Raw genomic sequence first — 16,755 nt, 5'->3', positions numbered from 1 at the left:
CTCGGTTTTTTCCGGTTTTGGCTCGATTTTTCCAGTTTGGCTCGGTTTTTTCCGGTTTTTTTCGGTTTCGGTTTGGTTTTTTTGGTTTTCTGCTTATAAAACCGAAACTGAACCGAACCGGCTGGTTTTTTCAAAATTTTAATCGGTTTAATTGATTTTTTTTTCCGGTTCGGTTTTTTCGGTTATTTTTTTTTCAGTTTTCTCTGTTTAATCGGTTTTTCAGTTTTTTTCTCACCTCTATTTAAAAGTAATAATAATTAATGTGAATCCATTTTTATTAATTAAATCTGGGATAATTTATATAGAAATAATTCAAAAGCTGAACAATTGCGTATCGAAACCATATCTTAGAATCTAAATGTTAGAAAAAACGAAAAATGATGGGAAAATAGAAATAAAAGATGGATCAAAATCAAATTAAAAAGGGAAAACATATCTTCGTTATTTATTGCACTGCTATCAATCATGGATGCGGTGGTGATTGATCGACGACGGTTGTCAGCTGCTGTCGGAAACAATGGCGACAACAGCTTAGCTGGAAGTTCGAAGGAATGACGTGTACTTTATTTGTTGTTTAAACAGCTTAGCTGGAAGTTCAAAGGAATGACGTGCACATTATGAGTGACTGACATTGATAACATCGGATAAAAAATGACCACCATCTTGTCTTTCTTTTGAACCGACAAATCCGCCCCAGAAAGAGTCCGAGGCTCCTAGGTAATTACAAAACAAAACTAAAACGGGATCGCAGCTTTTACATTGTAAAATTACAATGCGCATGTAATTACAAACCATTCTGGATTTTAATAGTTTTTTTAATTTGTTTTAATCATTGAAGTTTTTTCTAATTTATATCCAATTCTTTTTACTTTGTCGACAAGATTTAAAATCAGATGATAATTAGGTGATATTTTTTAATTTGACATGAAAAGTTAACTATGATCCTTTTATTTTATAAATTAAAAGGTGGATAAAACAACATCCGCTCTCTAATACATAAAAAAAAACCTGACGCATGCCAATGTCTTTTTTAAATGGGTTAGGTTTGCAAGTACACGCTTATGACCTGTTTTGTTTTTTTATTTTCTTTTTCTATGTCTTACACTTCAGTTTATTTAGGTTGTATTTGTTTTTTGAAAATTGATTTTTAAAAAATCACTTTTTAAACTTTCATGTATTTGTTTGCTATTAGAGAAGTTGGTCAATGGAAAACACTTTCCAGTCAAAGAAAAATTTAGCTTGGTTTCCAGGAAAGTGTTTTCCTTTTATTTTGGGCGGAAAACACTTTCCGGAAGTTGTGAAAAATTTAAAAATATCATATTACTTGCTGATTATATCAAATTTGATCCTCAAACTTTTGATTGCTATATATATTTTGTTTTTAATATTTATTTTTCAATTTCATCCTTTAGAATTTAATTTTTATATTAATTTTTGTCCTTATTTTTATAATTGTTATTTGCTTTTTCTTTATCATTTTTTAATTGAAATTTTTTATCTATCAAATTTGGTCCTCATTCTTTTGATTGTTACTTATTTTATTTGAAATAATTTATGAAATGTTAATTATTATTATTTTAATTTCTTCATCTTTCAATTTTTTTATTTTTTAGATTTGATCTTTATTATTTTGATTATTATTTATTTTATTTGAGATAATTTATGAAATTATATATTTTTTTAATTTTATTCTCATTCAAATTTTAAATTTGTAAGATTTGTTCTTCATTATTTTAATAAACTTGAAAAAAATAAAACATTAAAAATTTATTTTCCAACTCATTTTCTATGACATAACCAAACACTGGAAAGTGTTTTCCAACTTATTTTCCATTACACTACCAAACCACTGTTATTAAACCCGGCCCGGCCCGGCGGGTCGACCCGGGACCCGGTCGACCTGATGGCTAGACCGGCTGTGGCAACAGCCCGGCCAAACCCGGGCGACCCGGGCGAACCCGGACAAGACCCGGTTTTTTTTTTTTATATCAAATGTGGGATTTGAAACACATTAGTATATACACTCTATGTTCCCAAGAAAAAAGTCATGTTTTTTCAATGTGGGATAAAAAACCTTTTGGTTTAAATACTTCAACTTAAAAGGATAACATAGTATCTTTTCAATGTGGGGTTTGAAGCCCTTTCATATATATATACACTATGTTCCCATGAAAAAAACCATGTCTTTTTCAACTTAAAAGGATAACATAATATCTTTTCAATGTGGGGTTTGAAGCCCTTTCATATATATATACACTATGTTCCCATGAAAAAAACCATGTCTTTTCAATGTGGGATAAAAAACCTTTTGGTTTAAATACTTCAACTTAAAAGGATAACATAGTATCTTTTCAATGTGGGGTTTGAAGCCCTTTCATATATATACACTATGTTTCCATAAAAAAAAACCATGTCTTTTCAATGTGGGATAAAAAACCTTTTGGTTTAAATATTTCAACTTAAAATGATAACATAGTATCTTTTCAATGTGGGGTTTGAAGCCCTTTCATATATATACACTATGTTCCCATGAAAAAAACCATGTCTTTTCAATGTGGGATAAAAAACCTTTTGGTTTAAATACTTCAACTTAAAAGGATAACATAGTATCTTTTCAATGTGGGATTTGAAGCCCTTTCATATATATACTCCATGTTCCCATGAAAAAAGTTATGTTTTTTCAATGTGGGATTCGAAACCCATTAGTATATATACTCTATGTTTCCAAGGAAAAAGTTATGTTTTTTCAATGTGGGATAAAAAACTTTTTTAGTTTAAATACTTTAACTTAAAAGCTTAACATAATATCTTTTTAATGTGGGATAAAAAACTTTTTAAAATATTCTTTTAAACTTCATAATATGTATAATCTATATTTACATGGATTTTTTCATATGAAATATTAAAACTTTATTTTTTTTTTAATTTTTTCGGGTTAATCCGGGTTGACCCGAGTTGACCCGGGTTGACCCCTGAAACCTGGGACCCGGCCCCTTGGCCGGGTCAACCCCCGGGCCGGGTTTAATAACTATGTACCAAACATCAGAAAATAATTCACTTTCCCGGAATTCACTTTCCAAAAAAAAACTACTTTTCAGCAAACAAACGGAGCCTTGAATAGATCGACTAAAAAATAATTTGAATTTTTTTATTAGATATCGTTGAATTTTGATTTTCTTTTATGAGATCATTACTTTTTTGTATTATATTAACAAGTGCTTTTCGTGTTAAATCCTTCATGAATTTTTTTTTTAGATTTTATTTGATAGCTGATTTTTTTAGGGTGTTATTTGAATAATATCATTCAATTTCTTTTTGTTTATTTTCAAGAAGTTTGTAGCATTATTCTTTATAACATTAAAGACATTTTATTTTAAGCCCCTCATGACAATTTTCTTTTCTTAATTTTTATTCGATTGTTTTCATGTTCATGTTAGATTTTATTGTTGTATAGTTGGATAAAAATAAATTTCAAAAAAATAAGTTATTAAACCCATTTGGACCCATCACTCTAACTTGCATGTTTTGACAAGTTAATCCGAGACGATAAGAAACATCATCGTCCAAGTCTGTAAAAAATGGTTAGAACAATATCGTCTAGAATTTCTTTTCCCTTGATATCAAACCAGGTTTTAACCTAGTCACATCAGGATATTTCTCATCAAGTTCAATTTGAAATCCGAGCTAGGTAAGGGACTGGGTGAGGAATCTCTTAACTTGAATATCTTTAATTATTGTTAATAATTTTTTTTAATGTTTACTTACACCTTTAATCATCCATCTATTTTATTAAATAGATGCATGAGATTTTTTACTCACAATAACAATATTTCTTACTATTACAAAATACATTGGTAATGACTACACTTTTTTCCTGTTATTTGTTTTATTCGACCTGTGGGCTTGCCATTGAAATCAAAGATATTAAGATGTGTGTGTGTGTGTATCCTATTTTATTTATGATTCTTGTAAACTATTGTTTAAAAAACAATTATTTTGGTTAAGTAAAATAAGAAAAAAAGAAGTTGTTTGATTATATAACATGTGATGTGGGACAATAAATAATAAAATTAAAGCAAGAACATAAAGAAGCTTTAGAAAAGAAAGAAGCTGAAGAAGAGAAGAAAGGGGATTGGAGATATGCAAAGTCTGTAATATTTTTATTAATCATCAAAACTATCTCTCAAAATGACAGAAGAACATATAAATAGTAAACCCTAAAACATCCCGCTCGGCCCATCAAATCAAATTGTTTAACATAAATAATAAAATAACAATGAGCATGCCCAAATGGGCTAAATAAATAAAATAACAATGAAATAGGCTCAAATGGACTTAGTCTCCCAACCAAAACGTGACAGACTGGGCCATCCTACGTCGTCTCCGTCTATATACTCGTGTAGTTTGTGGTGTGGGTCTGATGTCCCCACCAAAATGGTTTTCCTTCATCATCATTGCCAACTTAAGTATTGAATGACCTCTAAACCTACAAAATAAGCTTATTTTATAGGTATTCTAGTTATCCAAGCTTAGAATTTTCGACATTCTAACTCATATTCTAGATTTAGAAAAAAACATGACCTCATAAAAAGATCATTACATGTAAATTTGTTTATTTGTTCCTTGTATATGAGAAATCAACTCTAAAAATTACAGAAATGGAATGTGAAAAATCTGGACTTTTTGAAAAATATTTAAATTCTATAATACTTTGGAATTTTCCACAATTTTATTTTCATGTATAGTTTGCAGATCTCCAATTTAAAACTTCATTCTATGAATGATAATAGACTAAAGTAATCAAAATTATCTTATACTTTGAGTTAAATTGAATCTAATCTCTAAACCGTAATTTTTTTTAATTTGAGATTATAAACTATTTCTTGAAAAAGAGAGGCTTTCTTATCCATTTCTTGTCTCTTCATTATTATTTTTTCAAATTATGTGTTTTCATGACGTGTCATGTTTCTACATTAGTTTTTGAGATCAAAATGAATGAATAGATTTATATTTTATCAAAACAATAGTTTAAGGTATTCAAATAAAAAAAAAATAGTTTTCTTAATAGGGCTTTAACATTTAGATTGACGAGATAAGTTTGTGAAAGGTTGAGTCATCTCTAGATAAAACAAATAGTTCAAGTACTGATTTGTGGGACTTGTTATGGAGGCTAGTGAATAGTTGTTCAGACATAGCCTACATTTAAGTCTACACATTCCAATCCAAGATGTAGCTCGTGAAAAGTCCAATTCAATTATGAAGTTTTCACAACTTCATGAGGATTGTAAGATATATCAAAAGTGGTTTATTGTTTTACATGAATACTAAACATTAAATAAAAATATTCATGATTTATCATTTATACAAAAAAGGAAATTGCAACTTCAAGATATCGAATAATTCTTTTAATACATTCTAGTTGTTGTTTTGTATGAAAATCTTGATACAATAAGTCCTTGCAAAGCAATTATCTTTCTTTTCATATTTTGCAATACAAAAATGAAAATCTTAACTGATGTTGTTTCTACTACTACTAATAGTTTAACTTCATTTTTTTTATTTTTTAGTTATTGGTTTGAGAGAGGAGAAAGAGCCATTGAATTTTGATTGCGGATAAAGAATATCGGTTGATACCAATTCTAATAATCAAATGGTCATTCTTGGTGTTAATGGTTAACAATCGATGAGGGGAGTCCATTTAGGTATTCTTTCACTTTCAAATTGTTTGAGAAAGTAAATTTGATCTCAGGAAGTTTTTGGGTTTGGGATTGATTTTGTTTTGGACCAATTTTTAGATTATTTAAAGGAATAAACGAGTTTACTTGGGTCTTGATGATGTTTTTTTAAGTATTTTTGGTTTAAAAAATGGTTGAAAATGAATTTTTAAGTGTGAAATACCCCTGGCCTGATTTATCGGCAGCCCTCAGGATGCTGGATTATGGGGTTGTAGATGACGGTCATTTGCAACTATATATATAAAAACTATTAAAGGGTGGATGACACGTTATTTACCCTTTTTTATCGGAAGAAATAAACAAGGTTTGGCGCATGGGCCAAGCCTTTTATGGGCCAGGCGAGTGGGTTAGCCCATGAGCTTGGTCCATGTGTTTTATTTATTTATTATTTAATGCATTATTAGTCCCTAAAAAAAAAAAAACCATTCTAGCCTTTCTTGTTTAAAGTTTTTTTTTAAAAAAAATAGGCTTGCTTTTGTTATTTTAGTCTCGTGAGCTTGTCCTATTTGTTTTTTTTTTTAAATAAAAAAATTATAATTTGATACAAAAAGAGTTTCACATGCCTGATTGTCATATAATTAAACTGAAAAAAATCTTAGAAATAAAAAAAATATCCCATCTAGTTGGGTGCATGATAACCCATGTTCATTTGAGTATTTGTTTTTAATTGAATATTTTTTTTACCAATTTTATTATTTATCATTTGGTTGATTAAGAATTGAACTTCATAATTTGTTTCGATTAACTTTTTTATGATGTTATTACAATCTTATGAACCAAGTCGTGAGTTTGGTTGGTTAGCTTAGATTAACCCAAGTCAATCAAATATGTTATCATCTTATTTTTTTAATATTATCTTAATATTAAAAAAGAATCCAATAGCTTAAGATTAAAAATAAATTCTAAAAAAAAAACATGTTAGCAATTATTTGATTTTTGTTTTTTATATTAAAAAAATTAATAAAATCAGTAGCATAGCTCAATGGTTGTAAGCGTTTAGTAATGAGATACATTGTGCTTTTTAAAAATACTTTTTAATTAAAAATATATTAAAATATTAATATATCAAAATCATAAAAAAAAAAAACATTTAATAATCTTTAATTTTTAAAAACAAAAACAACGTCACCGAAAACTTGCACATGTTAAAAATTGTGCATGGTGCCTCAGGCTAACCTGATAATTGAATGTTCACATCACGTAACATCCAGTCAAGCCAAGTATTGGTGTTTGATTGGACACAATAAAACATTAAAGCCAACTTGCCAAGCTGGCCAATATTCGCTACCCACGTGGCTTAAAAATCATTCAAGGGAGGAATTCACGTCAGTTCTGTAATCACACATGCTCTTTACTTGTGCCACACATGTTTGTGCAGCCAATAATGGCGCTACAAGGCAAACAATGTACAGACACTCATTCAACTGAAAAGAACCTCCTTGAAGACCTAGAGCAGATTGATCCACAAGGATGACCACGAAAGGCACAACCTTATGATCCAATAGGCAAATTTCAATGTTACCCTTTTGGACCTGGAAAGCGCATAGATTAGGTGCCACAGGTCGCTATCAGAATAATACAGGATCCATTGGCCACGAAAATTGCTTACTGGAGTAGTTTTCAAGGTCCAACTCTGGTAAATTCAACATTTTTAGCATATAATGAAACTCAAAAACATGGATTCATCTGATAGTGTTTGAAATTGTAGTTGTGATTGTTTTTTAAAGTGTTATTTTATTTAGAAATATATCAAAATATCGTGTTCTAAGTCCAAATCTCAATGCAGGCTTTTTTGTTTTTTGAATGAGAAAGCTTAAATTGCAGGCAACTCCATGTCTGTAGACAAGTCCTCAGCATCATTGTTCTTTATCTACATCACAAATAGCACACATATATATACATCTCAACTAAAACTTCCAAGTCGACATGAGATCCTTGAGCATCTGGAACCTCATGTCTAATCCACCATGAGAGCAGAGGTAGTGCAATATATCAACAATGAATACTAGAAATAAACATCACGACGAACTATCTACACCTATCAAAAGAACTCCTGTTAAAGAGAGACGAAGTACCTCAGTTACCGCCCATCAGCAGAAGTGAAAGATTCTGCAAAACCAGTCGGTCTTGCTGGGATACTACTCTTGCTATCTTTTAAGTCCACATAACTTAAGTCCTTTCCCTCTGCTTCCTGCCAGCCCTTCACCATCTGGTTAAGAGGGAGGCTGTAATCAATGCCACAATATTCTTCAGTATCGTCATCCAAAGGTTTCCATATCTCAACAAGTGGTGCCAGCACATTCACAGCATGTCCCATATCTGGTCTTTGGTTGGGCTCCCTTGCCGTGCAATGTCCAGCCAGTTCAGCAACGATGGAGATACTCTCAAACGTTTCATCTTTCACATCAAGGGCAGGGTCAATAGCAGCCCTGAGTTTCTGCTTATCTGATTTGATCTGCCAGAACCATGCAGCCAAGTACTGGCTTTCCTCAGGCCTGTCATCGTCGAGCGCCATCAACCCAGTCAATAGCTCCATTAACACAACCCCAAAACTAAAGACATCAGCCTTGGTTGTGATTTTCCCCGTCACTAAAACAATCAGCATGTGAAAGGCAGAGTCATTAGTATCGTTGCATACATCACAGAGAATACAAGAAATTAAAAATGCAAGGTAAAGCAGTACAGCATGTCCCAGCTTGGGTGTGAAATCTCACCCGCAATTAAAATTAACCCTACAATTTCCTCTCTTTTTCTTCAAAACATTTCCAGCCAGCCATAAGTCTCACATGTTATTAAAAAAAACAAAGAAAAAAAAAAGACCAAAGTTTTATGTCTTTGAATCAAAAAGGCATTTCCAGATTAGGTGATCTAACAAACCAGCAAAATACCACATACATCATTCAACAAAACCCTGTAATGCAATAAGGAGCTAGCTATAAGTTGTCGAGACAATAAGCATTTCAGAAAATAAAATCTTCTCTATCAATAACGCATCGCTTCACGTATCATAAAGTAGATACTTTTTACTACATCCATAACAGAAAATAGAATGCTTACCAGCATATTCAGGTGCTAAGTATCCAAAGGTCCCAGCAAGCCTGGTCACCACAGATTTCTCTCCATCAGGAGCAAGTTTCACCAATCCAAAATCTGAAACTTTAGCTCTGAAATCATCTCCGAGTAAGATGTTTGAAGATTTAAGATCTCTGTGTATGAAGCTCTGGTGAGCTAGGCTATGAAGATACTCCATTCCTCTAGCAACATCCAATGCAATATTCAGCCTCCGCTTCCAAGAAAGAGGCTCCAACTCCAAGCTCTTCCAATGAAAAAGATGCCTGCTTAGAGCTCCTTGAGGCACGTATTCATAAACAAGGATTCTTTCACAGCCTTCAATCGAGTAACCCAAAAGTGATACCAAATGCCGGTGTCGTACCTTTGAAAGAACAGCAATCTCAGCCTGGAATTCATCCAAGCCTTTGCTGCTAATCACGCCAGCCTCCATTCTTTTTACAGCTATTTTTGTTCCATCATCAAGTTCTCCTTTATAAACCACTCCAAAACCACCTCGACCAAGCTCATTCTCCGAGGCAAAATTCTTAGTCACATTTCGAAGAACTTGAACTGATATAACCAGATTTCCTGCTTCAAAAACATGAGACTCCCCAATGCCACTACTGGTTCTGCTTGCAGAACCATTCCCTGTTATTGTAGAAGCGCTTCCATTGGTGTCATGGGAAACCACAACCTTAACTGTGTTGTCTGAATCTGATGGATCTCTTGGATGAATGACGAGGGAACTTGGAGCCTGGAAGGTATCTTTCCTCTTCTTGCAACAATAGATGGATAGAGGAATGACCAGAATAGCAATAAATGCAACACTTGCAACAGGGGCTATAATTGCAACTAAAGTAGACATTTTGGGTTTTGTTGATACTGAAGAATTCATGGGACTAGAACCTATGCCTTTGTTTGGTGATGAGGGGTTGCTGGGTGGAGAATCTGAACTTCCGGATGATGGATTGTTGCCGGGAGAGGGAACTGGATTGGCCGGACTACCACCATTAAATAAAGGATTGCCTGAAATGACAACATTCACTGTGCCACTGAATTTTGGTAATGGAGGAGAAATGTTGTTGGCACTAAGATCCAGTGTTTTCAAAGAAGTCAAGCTAGTCCAGTTATCTGGAATGTGACCGCCTAGATTGTTACTCGCGAGTTTAACTTGAAAAAGAGAACCTAGCTTTGCAACTGAAGGACTCAAGGTACCGCTAAGATTATGATTAGGCAGAACAATGGAATTAACCTTACTATTGGGATCACATGCCAACCCCAGCCATAGACATGGGTTATTACCGGTCCATGAAGAAACTAGTCTTGAAGGGTAATTCAGCGAACCAAGAAACTCTAGAAGTGCCATAACTTCTGGTGCACAAGGGACACCTGGAGTGGATTGACAAAATGCATTTGAAGTACAAGACACTTCAGTTGCTTTAAACTTTGGAATCGGACCCATTAACTGATTATTGTTCAAATCTAAATGCTGCAATGGCATTTTTGCCAGGCTATCCGGTACGAATCCAACAAGTTGATTACCATTAAGATTGAGATCCTGCAAAACAGTCAAATTACCAATGCTCTCTGGAATTGTACCTGTGAACTGGTTCCCATGAAGCCATAGAACATTGACCGAATCCATTGTTGTAACCACATCAATAGTGCCACTCAACCCACCTCCATTCTGATCATTTAACCATAGATTCTGTAAAGACATGCCTCCTTTGAAGCTTACAGGAATCTCACCAGATAAATTATTGCCTGAAAGTTTCAAGCTCTGTAGAGATGGCAAGCTCCCTAGAAAAACAGGTAAGGGACCGGCCAAATTACAAAACATACAAGAAAGATTGGTCAATTGTGCAGAATCTTGCAAACCCTCAGGGAATGACCACCCTGTACTGGCATTGAAATTATTGCTATCCAATGCCAAGAATTGCAAGCTCACCAAATCATCAAAACAATTAGAAGGAATCGAATCGAACTGATTGAAATCCAAATAAACATACTGTAGCTCCGATAACCCACCGAGTGATGGTAAAGCTCCGGTGAATTGGTTCCTTTGAAGGCCTAACCTTTGGAGTTTTGTAAGCTTGTTGAGGTTTTGAGGCAAGGTACCTTTCAAGCTCATATTCTGAACCTGAATTTGAGTGACCCTTGAACCAGAACAGAAAACATGTTTCCAAGATTGACCACAAGGGTCGTCACCATCAGCAGGCCACTCCAAAAGTCCAGGGTTCTCTAACCCTTCTCTAAATGCTTTGAGAATAGCAAAGTCATTGGAGTCAGTGACACTAAAAACCACTGTAACAAGAGAACAGAGTGATAAAACAAGCTTTATGTGGTGGTTTCTCATGGTAGATCTGTCAAGTTGTCATCTTTTGATTCATGAATAACCATTGCAACCAGCAAGAAATACAAAAGAAGCTTCATTTCAGTATCAAAGACTGGTACTTGAATAGCCCATATCAAATCTTGCATGAAAAAAAAAAGTGACAGAAAACAGAATTTCAGTATTTGGAATTGGACTGCATGACATGAAGTCTACAATGGAACTGAAGGGAAAAAATGCTAGGAAAGGTAAAGAAACAAATCAAACTTCAAGGCCAACAAAGGACCAGTAAAGGTGGATCTATGAAGAATGAAGGGAATTATTCAAAAACACAATTAAAAATGTGGGAATTTTAAACTGAATTTCACAAGTAAAAAGAACGAGAAAGAGAAGAGTACCTTGTTTTAGAATCTACGCAGTGATTTCATTTATCTAGCATTATTCTAGGAAAAGTATCATTGTAGGAGTTCATGTTTCTCTAATTCTCTCTGCTAACGTGCCCCTCCTCTTTTCTCATAATAATTAAAAACTACAAAGGGCAATTTTGTATTTGGACGGACAGTTATTTGCAAAAGGATGGTGATATGAAGATGGAGATTATTAATTTCTTGAATTAAAATGGTAGAGATACGAAGATTGAGGTTGTTTTTGCGTTAAAGAAAACGTTTTGAAAATTTTTAAAGGTTTTTTTTTAATTATGTTTTTATGATTTTATATTATTTTAATGTGCTATTTTAAAAATAAATTTTAAAAAAATAATTGTTACTGTAAATATTACCAATTTTTTTTTTTTTTTTATAATCTGTGATTTAATAGTGATCATAATGCGGATTCTGTTAGTGCTGAGTTGAGTGGTCTAGAGAATGGCTGCATTATATGGAATCTTGTAGCAATAATTATGATAGGAGAATGGATGATCATGGCATCATATAGGGACAAATTCTTTTGTCAATAGTACAAGCTAGGCAGGATTAATATGTTCCAAAAAAAAATATTAGGTAGGAGTAAAAAGTTTTATGAAATGATGCACAAAAAACAACATCTAAGTTCTGCATTCACCAAATTTCAGTAAAACTTTTATTGCTTGACAATGCCTTAATCATTCAAGTCATCTTTAATGATTGGGGTTTAACTATTACCATTGAGAATGTTCATGGTTGCAGTATAATCTGTTTTTTTATTAAATTTTAATTTTTTTTAAATTAATTTTTTCTAATGTTTTTGAATCGTTTTGATGTGCTGATATTAAAAATAAATTTAAAAAAATAAAAAAAATATTATTTTAATATATTTTAAAGTTAAAAACACTTTGAAAAACAACATTCATTACACTCCCAAACACACTGTAAAATTAGTGAAGAATTAGAAAAATAAATGAGCGACTCAAACTTGAATTTTCATATCTCTAATAATCTTATAATAAAAATAATAGTATATTTAGTTTCAAACTTGAAAAGCTTTTTTTTGTTTAAATACAATTTCAATTCAAAGACTAGATTTTTTTTTAGAAATGCATGTATAAATAAAATAATTATGCATTTGGTAAATAGCACCTAATTTCAACAATACTTTCATCGCTTGACAATGGCTTAATCATTTTTCAAAAAAATAATAAAAAGAATAACTGTAATCTTTTATTGTTCTAACTATCATTAGTGCTACATTGATTAGAATTACTAAAGGCCTACTAGATAAATGAATAACTCAAACTTAAATTCTCACTTTTCTAACAATATTATAATAAAAATTGCAATCAATTTAGTTCCAAACTTCAAAAGATTTCTTTGTTTAAATATAATTCCAATTCAAAATGTTGTATTTATTTGGTTAAAAATGGGTATATAAATGTTTGTTAAAGGCTCACTTTTATATACATAGAATGGAAACTTCATCAACATTTATGGGAATAAAAAGTTGAACCAAGAGAAAACCTTCATATTGTGATCGGGCGAATGAACTTTGGAGAAGCTATAACTAAGATGTCAATAAGGTCCAATAAGAAGAAAATGATGTCTATATCTAGTGATGAGACCTTATCCCTATCCCTTTCCCCTCAATAGTCGGGGTGTGGTGTTTCCTCCGATACAAGATGTGATCCAATACCACTACCAGTATCTTTGACAACTGCCACCCCTCCTAATAATTCAAGTCTGACGACTCCCCCATCCCCTCAACAATCATCTTTGAGGGTAGTGTTAGCACACCAATTGAGAACACCCCTATCAGAGGAGAATACAGTGGGATTTATGCCTCCTCCTAGGTTGTTATTGACTAAAAAAAAGAAGAAGAAGAATCATGCTCATTAGTCTTTATAATTTAGATAAAACCCCAAATCCTTTTATAAAAAAATATGTTAGTTGTAGAGCTTCAAATAGCGAAGAAGTTAGTATAGAATGCCGACCAAGAACTGTGGGCATACCACAAAAGGATTGAGGAGTTGGAGTTGACCATAAAAATGGCCTGGAGTAAAACTAAAAAGGCCCAAACAAAATCCTTATATCTTCATGTTGTAGGGAATGTCTCGAAAGAGTTTCTAAAAATGTTGAACTTGCACCTTGAAAGAGGTCATAAGAGATAAATAGGTTATAGTGATAAATAATCTTCACTTCTATAAAATGTCTAAGGGTGGGGTGTTGAACTTTTCTGAAGCCTTCCACCTTATTTTTATGCTTGATTTAAGGGTGATTTTCCTTAGATATGGTGTCGTTATTACTCAATGAAAAAACCTGGATAAAGAGCCAATAAAGATTAAAAAAAAGCCCTAGAAACGCAAAGGTAGAGTCTGGTATAGAGGTGCAAGGAGAGCAATTATTAGAAGAGAAGGAGCTTGTTAAAGTTATAAAGACGATGAAGGCTAATGACTATAAGATGAAGATTGTGAAAGAGAACCCAGTTAGATAAATCCCTCAAAATGGCTAACTTATTTATGCTTTTATTTCTTTAACTTTTTTTATAGCCCTAGTCTTGTGTGGTTTTACCCTTATGTAATGAACATTTTCCCGAGTATGAGTTTTTATGAATTTATATTCTTCTATAAGTTATTGTTGTTAGTTTTGATTTGTTTTTTATTTTAAGGTCAAACACCCTATTTATGTTACCCAAATATGGGTCCAACATCCCAACATGTGGAGGATCTTTAGGTTGAACATTTTTAGGTTTGGATATAGGATTAGATTCAGTGTGTGTTAAGTAATGCAGTGCAAGGTGCTTTTCAATAAAAAAATGCATAAAAATAATATTTTCCCATTATTTATTTATTTTTTGACATCAGCACATCAAAAGCATAAAAAAACACCTAAAAAGCGTTAACTTAATGTTTTTTCAGGCAAAAAGTAGTTTGAAAAGCAGATGCAGCTACAAAAACAAAAACTCAATGTCTTAAAACTTAAAATTTGTATGTTTAGCACACCTTATACCTTGGGTAGTGTGGGAGTCCCCAACATCCCATTCTTAGATATAACAAAGGCACCACATGATATGGTGAATGTATCTAGTGAAATCCCAATACGTATACTTGGGGTTTTTTTTATGACCTTATCATCTAAAAACTCTTTCAAGTCATGAAGGTTAGTTTGTGTAGGTCTTTATACTTGGACAAGGTAGCCCCCAGTACCTTAAAAGTGCTAGCCCTTTATACTCAAGCAAAGTGACTCGTTGTACATAGAAAGGAACCTTTATACTTGAACAAGGTGAGTTCTAACATTGAAGGGAAAATACCTTTATTTATAGGTAAGGTGACCCCTTGTACTTGAGGGGAATTAAGCTTTTATATATAAGGAGAATGCCTGCATAAGAGGAGAATGTCTTTATACTTGAGCAAAGTGACCCCTTTCCTCGAGAGGATATAGCTGTTATACTAGGGGAAAATGATTTTCCAAAACCTAAAAGGTGAATGCCTTTATACCCAGGCAAAATGGATAATTTGAATAATACATAGATAAAATGTATTTTTTTTCATTCCTTGTTAGGATATTATACAAATCTTTTATCTTTTTAAACAAGTAAAGGTACATCTCCTCATTGTCATTTGGTTTTACTTTATAATAGTCACCTTTTTCTTAATGGAAAACTCCATGATCAAATATTCAGTGTTCACGATAGCATCAATGTCATATTGAAGAGGTATGATATTATGACATTATAGGCTAAGTTTATTTTGATAACCATGAAAGCTTGTTAAAGAGTTATAAATTTGGGATACATACCAATGGTAAATAGTATTTCTAAGCCATCCTTAATCGACACATATTTTCTATCTATATTAATCAATGAGATTATAGAAAACACTAAATTGTGTGAGGAAAATATTGTAGCCCCACATCATTGTTCTCCCTCTCACAATTCACCATATCCTTTCATAATTTACCGTGGATTTCCACCATGAGTTATTTTTCACTTTGGTCATCAAAGCTTTTTTCTCCTCGATTCAGTCCTTTTTATGATCAAGTTGATTGCTAATTTGCTCTGATTTGTTGAACAATGACAAGATTGAAAAATAAAGGACTAAAGTGTAAAAGACAGGAAAACATTATCGCACCTTTAAATTTAAAGTGAAAAGTTCATTTATGATCTTTATACATTTCAATTTCTTTCATTTCAGTCTCTTTGATTTTCAAAATTTTAATTTTGATCCAGAACTTTATTTATTTTTATTTTTTAAACCCGAATTTAAAAGAGGACAATTATAGATATTACAAATATCCATGAGTTGGGTATATTAATTCTTTTATTCTTTAATGATGCTGAAAAAATATCGTGTTGTAACTATTGAAACTAGATAAGACCGTTAAGATGCATATATTAGGGACAACATAAAAACTATCACTATTTCCATATAATAACAAAAACAAAAATCACAGTTAAGCATTTTATCAAACAATTAAGGTGCAATATGATACAAAGACGACTAGTAAAAAGTGATTATAAAGTGCTTTTGAATTTGTGGTTTGAATAAGAAAATAAAAGTTCAATATGGATTTTTAATATTTTCATTTGTTTTCTCATGGTCTCTTGGTTACCAAACATTAAAAAAAATTGAATTATAAAATACATTATCACTTCATCATATCAAACTTTAAAAGGAACAATTATAATTTCTATAAAAGTGGAGAACAGAAAAAAAAGAAAAAAGATTAAAAGAATGAGAGGCGACTATGAGTATGAGAGAGAGAGAGAGAGAGAGAGAGAGAGAGAGAAGGAAAAATATTATTCATACAAAAAACTTGAGTTACTTACATTGGATTATACGAGTTAGGTCGGGTTGAGCGAGTTTTAAAAATCTCAACCCGTGATATCCATTTATTAGGGTTTTTTTTACTCATTATCATCTATAATATCCATATTATTCAATTTTGATGAGTTAGGTTGAGTCAAATAATGTAAATATTACAGATAAATTGATTTTTTTTAACACCCCTACTACAAAGTAACATCAAAGCTCCTTTTACCTAACAAAATGCAATTAATGACTTTCTTCTATTTTTCATTTCTACAAGCATTTTTTAGTTAGAAGAGATTTTTTTTATCATATTAATTAATACAATCAAAACTACTTGTTATTTATAAGTTAACCACTACTGCAATGTAATTGCTTTTAGATATAATTGAATTTTCTATGTTATACTCGTACAATATTTT

At 32.1% G+C, this 16,755-nt stretch overlaps 1 protein-coding gene across 2 annotated transcripts; it reads right to left on the bottom strand.

Moving 5' to 3' along the window:
• Positions 1 to 7,553: 7,553 nt before the first annotated feature.
• On the bottom strand, positions 7,554 to 11,684 carry LOC7469951 (receptor protein kinase TMK1). Of its 2 annotated transcripts, XM_024588172.2 has the most exons (3): positions 11,517 to 11,684; positions 8,793 to 11,260; positions 7,554 to 8,324 (listed from the first exon to the last, which is right to left on the bottom strand). In XM_024588172.2, the coding sequence occupies exons 2-3, from the start codon at positions 11,140 to 11,142 to the stop codon at positions 7,816 to 7,818; spliced, it is 2,859 nt and encodes a 952-aa protein (XP_024443940.1). In that variant the 5' UTR covers positions 11,143 to 11,260; positions 11,517 to 11,684; the 3' UTR covers positions 7,554 to 7,815. The 2 variants fall into 2 exon arrangements, with proteins under 2 accessions (XP_024443940.1, XP_024443941.1); XM_024588173.2 differs by lacking the exon at positions 11,517 to 11,684 and having other exon boundaries at positions 8,793 to 11,505.
• Positions 11,685 to 16,755: the final 5,071 nt, after the last annotated feature.

The sequence above is a fragment of the Populus trichocarpa genome, chromosome 16 (genome assembly GCF_000002775.5).
Source record: "Populus trichocarpa isolate Nisqually-1 chromosome 16, P.trichocarpa_v4.1, whole genome shotgun sequence".
Lineage (NCBI taxonomy): Eukaryota > Viridiplantae > Streptophyta > Magnoliopsida > Malpighiales > Salicaceae > Populus > Populus trichocarpa.
This window is presented reverse-complemented; position numbering and strand designations above follow the sequence as displayed.